Raw genomic sequence first — 11,535 nt, forward strand, 5'->3', positions numbered from 1 at the left:
AAAGTGATTATTTTTCTCCACCTTCTACCCTTGGGGGCATAAAATAACTTAGACACAGACACACACCCACCCACACACACACACATATAGAGAGAGAGAGAGAGAGAGACAAACAAACCTACTAATGTTCAGGTTCAGTACCCTCTCCTTTTCAATGATGATAAAATTATACTGTTGTTGCTCGGTAACCATTTGTTTAGCGCTTGTATCTACCTTTCACCATCTGTTTATGGGCTGTTACACATACATCTCCATCTCTGACCCAGGATAGGACAGCACAGGTGATTAGCTAACACTAGGACAGTCTGTGGTCTGTGGACCACTCCACAAGACCACAGTTTGTTCCAGCCTATTAAAAAATGACTAAGACAATACCCCACCCCCCTGCCCCCCACTATCAATGCTTTTAGTAGTTTGGTCTGTGGTTTCACATTGCCCTTTCAAGCTAATTAGGAACTGATAAACTTTGCTGCTTACTGTGTCGAGGTTGCTCTTTTCTTCCGGCACGCTGTCTTTTGCTATGGACTTATACTGATGCCAAAGGACGATATGATGAACGCTGTTTTTGATGGTAATCATTGTGCACACTCATCAGTGAGTGGCTATTGAGAGCTATAGATTTGCAGGAAACAACATGTACAAGCACTTTGCTGTGTCATTATTCAAAGTGAGAAGTACCCATCTTGGTTAAGCACTTCAAAACTGTTCTCCAGTGATATTTTGATAAATTGCAGATATCAGCGTGTGATAATGGACACAACAACGTATGGTCGACTCAGAGTGGTCATCTCCTTTTTGTAGGCTACAGCACTTTCTTAGCTCTAACACAATAAACATTGATTCTATGTCCCTTTGATTCCTATGAAGAAGAAATTTCCCTGACAGACTCACAGCACTCAGTCTGTTTGTGGAGCTGCGCTGACAGTTCTCACAAATCTTCATCGTAACAGCATCAGCCAGTACAAACTGCTAATAGTTTAATTTCCATTTCCCATTCCTGATTGCTGCAAGCCAAAAAGAAAAAAAGAGGCATGGTGCTGCTTTTAAAACAGCGTTGGAAAAAGACAGCTTCCCCTTTGATCCCTCTGATTCAACCAACACTAGTGTGATCAAAGGCTGCTCATGTTTAACACTGCTGTGGTCTCCCAGGTTGCAGTTGCAGGTGTGGCTCTCTGAAAGGCCTGCTGAGGGCCAACGCTGTCTTTGTGCACCGACTAAAGGTGAGCACAGCTAATAGAAGTCAGCAAATGTGGCCTTCAGATAAGGAAATAATGTGCAGCAGAGTGAGGACCTTAATATCTAATTATGACCAGGGGCATTCTGTGCTTGGCTGTTACAAACAAAACGCTCATTCAGCCAAATAGTGCAAAATGTTAGCACACAACCGCATCGGTTTTGAATCCTAGCAGCTGCTTTCATCTTTCTTTTTTACTAAATTCTTCTCTAATAATTTGCTTGAGCAGTATGGCCTGACTGCTTTCTTACTAATAACTGTCTTACTCATTAGCTAGACACCACATGTAACTGTGTTTCTATATTTATCTCCTATTCTACTTGTTCATTTAAATATGTACAGTCATGACATGTCCCAGCCAGCTTCTATTGATCAACCCCCCCCCCCCCAAGCACTGATTTATCCAAATGATTCAAACAATCCTAAATCATTTCTGACTTTTTCTCTATCTGCACAAAAATGTTATTCAATATCTCAGCCTTCCGCAGCATATCTCAAATTCAATTGGCTCAGGCTTAAGCAGGGTGGGGTTGACACAAAGAAACAACTGACAGAATTCAAGTAATATTTCAGAGAAATTACTTCAAGAGTCAAATATGTATTTCATGTTGTAAGCGAGGGCAGGCAAGAGATATTGCAGTGATTTAATGGTGCATGTGGAGTCTGACAAAGTGTAAGCATGCACGTGTTCGTGTACATTTGAACACCCAAATGTTTGAAGCTACACATATTTTCAAAAGGAAGCTGATGATATAGCATTGAACTTTTGCAACAAGTCTGATAATAAGACCATAACAGAGGATACAGATTATAAACCTCGACTCATGTTATGGTTAATTGAGACGTATGCGCAGAGCTGTCTGGTAAGACTTTTTCTCTGGTTCTTGAGTAACATTAATAGCAGATAATAGCCCACACATCCCAGACTGATAAATCACATCCGCTGGATTTTTCAATCATTTCCAGCTTTTACTTTGTGTTCCATCCCTGGAACATTCAAAACATAAGTACACAGCAAAAGAAAAACACACATCTGTGTCCTGATTTACCCATTTTGTGCAACCGTAAATGTCCATTAAAAAGTCTGACTAGTTTTCACTGGTGCAAAACTTGTTTTTCTCTTTTGTTTTCTGGTGAAAGAAATGGTAATTATATTCATTGTTACTCACACAGAACACTTTTAGACAGGCATCTTTATGTTAGCCATATCAATAAAGATAGTAAGATAATAGTCTGATAACTACATGGGACATCTTCACGTTATATTATTTCAAGAGACTACAACAGATCTTTGAGCTAAATGCTAATATCAGCATGCTAACATGCTCACAATGAAAGTGCTAACATGCTGATGTGAGTAAGTATAATGTTTACCATACTCACCATCTTAGTTTAGCATATTAGCATCATAACGTGTGTGGTACTTAGCACTAAATACAAAGTACAGCTGAGGCTGATGGGAAGTCATTAAGGTTTGCAGGTATTTGGTCATAAACTTGTGTATTGGACAAATTTAGATTTTGACCTGAGGGTGGCGCTAGAGGAAAAGGTAAGGTATCAATGTGATCACAATTTGTCCTAAAGGGCTATAAAGGTTTATACCAATTTTCATGCCAATCCATTTAATAGGTTTCAAGATATTTCACTCAAAACCATAGATGTCAGCATCAAGGTGGTGCTAAATGAAACGTCAGGGGATCACCAATGTCATTTGGTTTGGCACAATGAAAATTTCATGGCAATCCATCCAATATTTGTTGAGTTATTTATGTCTTGGCCAAAATGTTGGACCAACTGAATGACAGACCAAGAGACCTACATTGCCATTAATAGCAGCATGCTGCTTATGTGTTTACATGTTTCTGTGTGTGCGTCTTTGTGCCACTGTGTGCAGGCACTAGTTGCTCCAACCAGTCACACACTCATCTCTATCATACCTAACCTCCAGTGACAATTACCTTTGCTGCAACAGACGAGCTGGGCTTTTCCAAGAGGTCCCAAAGTTTCTTCCGTTTTTCAGCACAGCAAGTGTTGTCAAATTCTTCTCCCTCTCTGTCTTTTAAATTGTCTGCCTCTCTTTTGAGCTCCTCATTCATTTGCTCCTTTTTCTGGTGGTACCTCGCCTGGCAACACGACTCTAGGTAGATCTCGTCAATGCCCCAATAGTCGAGTTCTTGACTGAACGACAGGGCGCACATTTCTTCCATCATGTGCAGCTTGCCCGTGCGGTAGAAGTTCAGAATTGACGTGAATGCCCCCGGATGTCGGTCAAAAAAGTACTCGTTCTCCTCAAGGTTGTAGTCATCACACACTTCCATCAGAGTTTCGTGGGTGTTGCAGTCTCTTAACTTTCCCAAACGTGTTCGTGGTAGCCTATCTAACGTTCGCCACAAGACTTCATGTGGGAGACCCCCAACATTCAGCCTGACTCTGCGGAAACATGACTTGCTGCGAATGATGTCCACTGGTTCAGGTGGCAGTGATGACGTTGAGCGGGAGCCAGCTTTATTTAACTCTGCCAAGGATTTCTCCATGATGAATTATGTTGTGGGAGCAGGCAAACATCCAGGGCTATGGACTACAGTTGGTCCTGTTTTCTTTCATTACTGTATCTAAAGGAATCAAAGAAACAACAACAAAAAAAAAACACGATATAATTAGTTTTCCAGGAATGGGCCAAAATCTCAGGGTCCATACAGCTATCATCAGATTCTGAACTAATATGGTGATAATACTGTAGCTCATGGCCTGGGCCCCATGGCAGGGGTTCCCAACCTGGAGGTCAGGATCCAGTAAGGGCCATAAGATACATCTGATGAGTCACAAGATGATATAAAAAAAAAACATTTTGATTTTTCTTTCCTCTTAAAACCTCTAAAAATAATCCAAATGAACAAATCCAAGAAGCCAAAATGTTGTGTGGACACTCACTGCTACTTGCCAAAAAGGTTGATATCCAGTGGTATTTCCCAATCCTGGTCCTACCTTGTTTCTAATGCCATTCCCTGACTAGATGATAGATTTAAAGACCAGCAAGTAAGTGCAGGATCTTGATGACCATGTTCCATGGAAGATGAATAAAGGGCAGATAAACTGTATTATTTTTATCATTATTATTATTATAGGATATTACACTATTACTGTTATCACATCTTTTATTGTATTATCCTGTGTTGTTTCATTCTTCTCTGAATCAACAATAAACCTACATTCAGACTGGGGCTCTTGAAATGAGTCACACATGTTAGGAATTAACAAGGGGGAAAAAATGGAAGCCTGACTTAATATTGTTCGGTCTTCAGCTGAATCAGGAACTGAGAGAAATAATTTCCCACGACTTTTCCCAAAACTACTTTAAAACCTATTCAGATTGAAACTGCAGGTCCTAAAGACCAGAGTTGAAAATAACTGGTTTAAAGGGCTGAAAGGTAGTGAAACTTTTTTAATTATGTGCCGAACTAACAATAAACATCCTCTCAGATGGAGGTTCTTGAGATGACTCACATCTGATAGTGGGCTGCAGAATCAGAATCATATAGGCTGTTTCTATTTATGGGGTTAACAAGAAAACAATTTGGAAACAGTGACTAATACTATAGATTTTTGCCCCCCCCCCCTCCCAAAAAAAAAACTCACTAGAAAAAGCTTCCTAAATGTGAATATTTGGTTGTCTTCTATGACCATAAAATCAACATTTTTGGGTTTTTGACTGTTGCTCAGACAACAAAAGCAATAAGAATATGTTAACTTGGGCTTCAGGGAATAATGATGACTATGTTTCACTATTTTCTGACATTTTATACACTGAACAACAAACTCATTAAGACCTGTTGATAATGAAAATAGTCTTTGGGTGCAGCCTCAGTTCTCTCAGGATGGAATAATACTATTTTACCTTGGTTATTACTTGACACAGAGAGATTTAAGCTTTTGGTAAACAACAACTTTGCAAAAAATGAGCAACAAATATAAACTAAAACACCTTAGGCCATAAAACAAGATTTTGACAGAGTCCCTCTACAAAACCAGGGCCACGAGATGGAGGACCTGCTGTAGTTTATATTGTACTTTTGTGATGCAAACTTCTAACAAATTTGCAATTAAATGAATTATGCAGACATAAATGTTATTGAGTAAATATTGGGCTGTTGCAGCCCATATAGGGACCTGGGTTCCCTGTGCAGTTGACTGCTTTGCCTGGTTTCTAATCCAGCCTTGGTTGCTGATGATGTTGTTATTAATAATAAAATATTAGTCTTAAAGAAACAAACTAACAAACTGAAAAAAGTGCTCTGATCTCCTGATGTAATGATGTTTGATTAATTGTGTGTATGTAGTAGTCTCCCCAGCCTTTTGGTTGATCTTTGCTCATTTGACAGCCATGCAGTGCTGTGGGTGGGGATGCAGGACACCACAGTGATGACTGTGGTACAAAGTGAAGCGCTGTCCAGTCTAATGGTGCTGAAACACCAGGAAGCGCTGTTCACTCCCTGAATCATGGCGAGCTCCCTTGGGGAGACTGCGAAGAGGAAAATATATATCTTATAGCCTACGTCCTCCCCTGACAACGGGAACAAACATTTTTATGAACGATTTACGACCGCAGACGTAGCTGCACGTTTCACAGGCTTTTTTTTAATTTTGTTTATGTGATGAGAGCGTGGAAGCCCAGGCAGCAACACCTCAGGCCTGCAGATGTGATCATTGATCACTGTCACACAAAGTTTCCAATACTTCACAAACACAATAAGGCTGGAGCATTTTGTCAACATACATTACAAAACACATAGAAAATAGAAACATTAACAGAGAACGTATAGGACATGAGGATGCTATTATCTCGGATTCTGGACATGCAGAAACAGGCGGTAAAAAGAAATGTCAATTTCATCAAATCATTTTGCATTAAACTAAGCACAAAAACAAACACAATTTGCTCCTGTGCAGCCTACACACTGCAGCCTACTCTTCTGCGCAGCTCAACTGAGGATCGTAATAAGCTCAGCGAGATGTTTGATCATGTAAAACTGCAATATTGTGACTGCAAATCCTCCATCGTTAACCATTCCTCCTGCTACTCAAACGGCTCCATATTGGTGCAGTTTTAACGCAGAGTAGTCCTACGTGCCATTGATCATCTATTACAATTCACAGGCTACATATGATTCAAAGTCCAGAGATGCAAACAAGCTTTAAAAAAAATACCGTAGTGAGTTGTTGTCATCCTGCACTGAATCAAACCGGCACATACCGCTCTGTGGACAATCAATCCGCTGGCACAAACGGAGATGAAGCAGTAGCATTTACAAAAAAAAGAAAAAAAGAAAAAAAGAAAAAAAGGAGGCGCCGTTATTGGTTTACAATTGCCAGGGTCTTAAGCCAATCCATTTCCCCCTCCTCTGCCTCCGACATGGCAGAGGGATCCCCAGCTCGATCTACTGCCTACCCGCCGGTTTCCTGCTCCGCATATTGCCCCGTTGTTTCGCCCGAAGATCAACAAGTATGCCGGGCGCCCGTCACGGACAAGTACTACCTGTGTTCCCAGTCAGCTGTGTGAGGAGGCGCCGCATCTCTCTGAAGGTGGATCCATGGCAGCTCAGCGCCCTCTCTTCCACATCTGATTAACTCTTTCAGCACCGCGCCTCGACGCCTGGCTGGATCATTTTAAGGACTTTGTGTGTGGTGTTGCGTTTAGGCCGGGGTGCAGTGTTAGATAAAAGCGTGATGTAATGTTAGTGCACATGAAAATAGCTTTATGTGTGATCTCTGAAGGCGCAGAGCCAACAACGTCAGTGAAAATCAATGACAGTAGCCTTCCTATGGTAGACTTAATTTGACGAGGGTGGGTTTACCATCTGTACATCATAAGTACTGGTGGAGGAAATGTTGAAGGATCTTCTACTTAAGTAAAAGTAGGCTACTAATACATGAATGTATTGAATCTTCTCTTTTTTGTGAAATAATTTAAGCTCTTTGGGCTTGAACAGTTATTTAAATGAAACCATCTTGGAAGTTTTAGGGAGAAATCGGTCTTGGTGGAACAGCTAACAACTCACAAACATCTAAAGCTGTACAAGGGGCCACAGCCTGCTGTTTTAGTTAATGGTCATAAGCCAAAAAGGTTAAAAACCACAGAACCTGCATATTTTTTTATTTACAATCTTCATCTGAAATACATAAATTAAGCAAAAAGTACAATATTTCCTTCTAAAAATGCAGAGGTGTAAAGTAGCATGAAATGGAAATACTCAGGTATAAGTACAAGAACCTCACAATTGTACTTAACTATAGTACTACAGTATATGTGCTGTACATATTGGCACAATGGATAAACTCTTCCATTTTCTCTCATCTCCTCTTCTTAATATAAACTTGGCAAGAATACCCTTACACTGCAGTTACTAATGTCATGTTGTGTTCCACATTTTTCTAAAGCCAACAAGCTGTAGCCCAAAAGTACAGAGGCCATTTGTATCGTATCAAAAAGAGAAATGTGAAATTAAATTATAATTTTTCCTTTTTTGTATTAAAAATATTACTTAAACACAACAAAGTTAAATATGATATATAGATGCACTCCGAAATACAACATAGAATAAATAGTGATACAATACATATTACAAAAAGGTTTATCAACAATTTGTATGCTTAATCAAATTAGTCACATTTTATGCTGTGGCATCTTCAGTCTGTATCGAACTTGCAGATCTCCGTCTGGCTGGAGCATACCGAAGCCGTAGCGACTGGGATTAACTGGTGGCAGTTTAGCCTCCGGGTCACACATCTCCATATCAAGATGGGTCAAGAGCAAAAACACAAATCTAGAGAAACAAGAGGGAAAACAATTTAGAAGAGGCGACAAACCGCACATTTATAAACATGACTTGTGAGAGTCATATTTGTATTACTGCGCACATCCAGTTAAATCCAGAAATTAGTATGTGACAAAAAAAAAACACATCCAAGTGAATAAACCAATTAGATAAAGGGGGCAACATGTCTAAAAATAACAGATTCCCAAAGTCTCTACATCAGTATTAAATAACCTACCCCGCCCCCCCTCCTTTGTATGTTGTGGAGTACAAGGATTGACCTTTGACCTCTGTAACTGGATATGATGTCTGAGAAAGACGCTCTCCCATCTGACTATCCTCTATTACCCTTAGCCTCTTTCATACTGATCATTACAGAGTATGGGCCATTACTATATTGCAGCTTGTTGCTAATGATGATAGAGGACATGAAAGCAAGACTGAAATGATAATAGGGGGAATATTATGTGGAGATGGATTTTGCTGGTCTGCTTTGGTAATCGGGACGAAATTGCAGGAAATGCTTTGATCACGAATGCATCGTTTTAAAACTTAATATACATCATGGAAAAGGATTTTTACACTCACTGTTTAATGGCTGTAACAGCAAACTCTTTCCCAACGCAGATGTTTTTCCCTGCGCCCCACGGCAGGGTGTAGTACTTCAGTCTTTTTTCCTTCTTGTAGAATTTATCCTTCACTGTAATGTCTTCATTTAAGAAGCGATCATACTTGAAGATCTGTTGAGAAGAGACGAGAAAATGATGAAAACACACGTTACATGTATAATAGTAGTGTAATATCATGAAAGCAGGTTGACTTTTTGTACAGCACCATGTCCTCAGTTAAAAATAACATGCAGTTATCACATCTAACCACTGAAGACAACTAAACTGAATTAACTTTGGGAATTGATCTTGCTGTAGTTGTTTAATTTGCAGGCATTTAGCGGTTTATCTCAAAGGATTTATTCCGTCAGTACTGCATTTATCTTCGTGCTCCTAATGCACTGACCATGTTGTACACTTCAGAACTACACACTAAGTACCTGTGGGTCTTGGTGTATCTCTGGGTCCATTTGAGGGCTGAGGAAGGGGAACAGACACACTCTGTCCCCCTGTCTGAGGTGGTACTCCTTTCCATTGGCCATGCGCAGGATCTTATCCTGAACCACCTCTCTGTTGATCATCACCGCAGCGGTGAGTCGTAGGGTCTCACTCAGGACGCTATCTACAGAACGGAAAAGGACAGCAGAGTGGATGATGTCAGAGGGGTGTCAGAGTGAGTTAAGTCAGCGGTGCCCTCAGGCGTAATTTGGAGATGTACACACATTTGCACAGATATGAGGAAGGCAATAATTATTTAATTGAATCAAAGGTCAAACTTTTATTGTCACTGTCATTGTTTTAGCACACTGTGCTTATCTTATTATTTCCAACAAGTCAAATGAGACTTTGTTTCCATCTCACTGAACTGGCTAAACCCGGAGGTGGAGCAGCTCAAGTGACTAGTTGAAAAGGCAGCTAACAGCTGTTACGTACCAAACACAGGTGTGCTGTGTGCTTCCAGCGGGTTGATGGGGGGATGCTGTAGGGAAGTATCCTGGAGAGTAAGGCATCTGATCTCTGATTTAACAGCCTCCATAGCCTCAGGGTGAGTGAGCAGGAAGCCAAGAAGCCAAAAGGCAGCAGGTCCAGCGTTACACTGAAAAGAAAAACACCCAACTAAGCAAGCACTCACATCTTCTAGCATGAAAAACTGCATATATGTTCTGTTTATATGAACATAAAATGGATAAACCTTTTACTTTTTGGAAGATTTCAGCCAACATTTCCTCTAAGTTCTCTGTAATGCTGCTGTCTGAATATGACTGATATGAGCAGAAGCCAGTGAATCAATCCACACCTTGTAGACACTGCTGTCAGCCTCTTGGGGAGAGACACCTGAGCCTGTCAGACAGTAATTGCTATGGGTTAAGGGAGTTGTTCTTCTTACCTCTGCACATCTCAGGTCAGCTCTCCATTGACAGCCAGGGCAAATACCCAAAAGCGATTAGAGGTGCATCACATTGGCTTTCTGCTCTCTTCAGATCTTTAGATCACCAGATCTGATGCCTCAAGTAATATTAGTCCTGTTACGTGATCAGCTGCAGGATATGTGAGTTTTACAGGAATCGTTTGGTATTTCAGGAAATTTACTCAGAGAGATAATGAGAAGACTGATACCACTGGAATGCCACTAGGCTAAATATGTAGTTGCTGATGTTTAGTTTTTATGATTCAGTTTAAAGAAACTAAATAGAGCATGCTAATTAGTAAACTTAAGTCATGTTGTTAGGTGGATTTAGTTATGTCTTTACTGAGCCAGGCTAGCTGTTTCCCCCTGATTCTAGTCTTTATGCTAAGCTAAGCCAACTGGCTACATATTTAGTGTACAAACACGAGTGTCACTCTTCTTATCTAACTCTCTGCAACTTTTGAGTTAGCATATTTCCCAAAATGTCAAACAATTTATTCTGGGTATGAGTTGATTCACTGGCAGCTGCAGTATGGTAGGAAAAGCTATGAATGCAAGACTCACTAAACACTAATAAATGTGGCAGTAAGTGACCTGATTTATTTTCCATAAAGTTAATTTCTTGATATGATCAGTAATCCTTTTTACATTCAAATAAATGTGTGGGGGTGGCGAGAGTGTACCTACACTACAACACATTAAATCACCATTTTGTCCAACAAGGAAAGTGACTAATAAATCAATTTCAGTCTACATATGTTTCAATCAATAACATTGATTGTTTACAAATAGAAACATGACAGAAACCGCAAGCTGGTGCAGGACTCGTGATGAGGTTGTAGGTGGCTTTAGAGAAATCCTAGAATTGTACTTTACTCTGCAATACCTCAGTCTGCCTGAAACACATGTAAAAGCCATATTCACTCTGGCACTTCTCACTAGCTTCACATCTAATCCCTGTATTCTCTGCAGTGGTGCTCCAGTTTCCGTCCCAGACTGAGACTGTGTGCTTATATATCCCAGCAGACATCATAACGCACAAACAAACATGCTGGAGGACAAGCGGTCTTTCCTAAACCAGCAGAGCAGCCTGTGGGCCGCCAGGTCGAGGCTTCTCCTTGCTTAAATACTGTACATTATTGGGTGAACAATCATTGTTCCAGTGAGACTAGCTGGATAACAGAGGGATAAATCTAGTGCATCTAAAATGTAGTGTAGAAGGAACAGCAGACACTAGGACAATAAAACAGCTCGCTAACTCCCCCACCTGGCAGCACAGAGCAATGATACCATGTTGCTCTGGACTTGTCTGGACTAACGATCCTGTTTGCACACCTGTGTCAATCTTGCTAATACTGGCAACTTTGTACACTGTAGCCACTTGAAACTAAATGAACAAATAATATTTGAACAAGAGGCATTGTTCACAGGTGAGAATATAGTTAGTGATTAACCAAAAATGGAAAGAGATTT

At 40.4% G+C, this 11,535-nt stretch overlaps 2 protein-coding genes across 2 annotated transcripts in view; both read right to left on the bottom strand.

Moving 5' to 3' along the window:
• Positions 1–579, bottom strand: part of LOC111657854 (potassium voltage-gated channel subfamily B member 1-like) — a 23,111-nt gene extending 22,532 nt beyond the window's left edge. The window contains exon 1 of the mRNA XM_087175105.1: positions 478–579. Within this exon, the coding sequence (XP_087031231.1) occupies positions 478–579 (102 nt within the window). The remainder of the gene's footprint in view (positions 1–477) is intronic.
• A 6,789-nt stretch (positions 580–7,368) lies between these two features.
• LOC111657863 (prostacyclin synthase-like) overlaps positions 7,369–11,535 on the bottom strand; it is a 6,896-nt gene continuing 2,729 nt past the window's right edge. The window contains exons 5-8 of the mRNA XM_087175104.1: positions 9,588–9,846; positions 9,095–9,276; positions 8,635–8,786; positions 7,369–8,055 (exon numbers count right to left, since the gene is read on the bottom strand). Coding sequence (XP_087031230.1) covers positions 7,896–8,055; positions 8,635–8,786; positions 9,095–9,276; positions 9,588–9,846 — 753 coding nt within the window. The 3' untranslated portion in view covers positions 7,369–7,895. The remainder of the gene's footprint in view (positions 8,056–8,634; positions 8,787–9,094; positions 9,277–9,587; positions 9,847–11,535) is intronic.

This window comes from Seriola lalandi, unplaced genomic scaffold (assembly GCF_002814215.2).
Source record: "Seriola lalandi dorsalis isolate HSWRI2012SDOR001 ecotype SW California unplaced genomic scaffold, Sedor1 jcf7180002054416, whole genome shotgun sequence".
In the NCBI taxonomy this organism is placed as follows: Eukaryota; Metazoa; Chordata; class Actinopteri; order Carangiformes; family Carangidae; genus Seriola; species Seriola lalandi.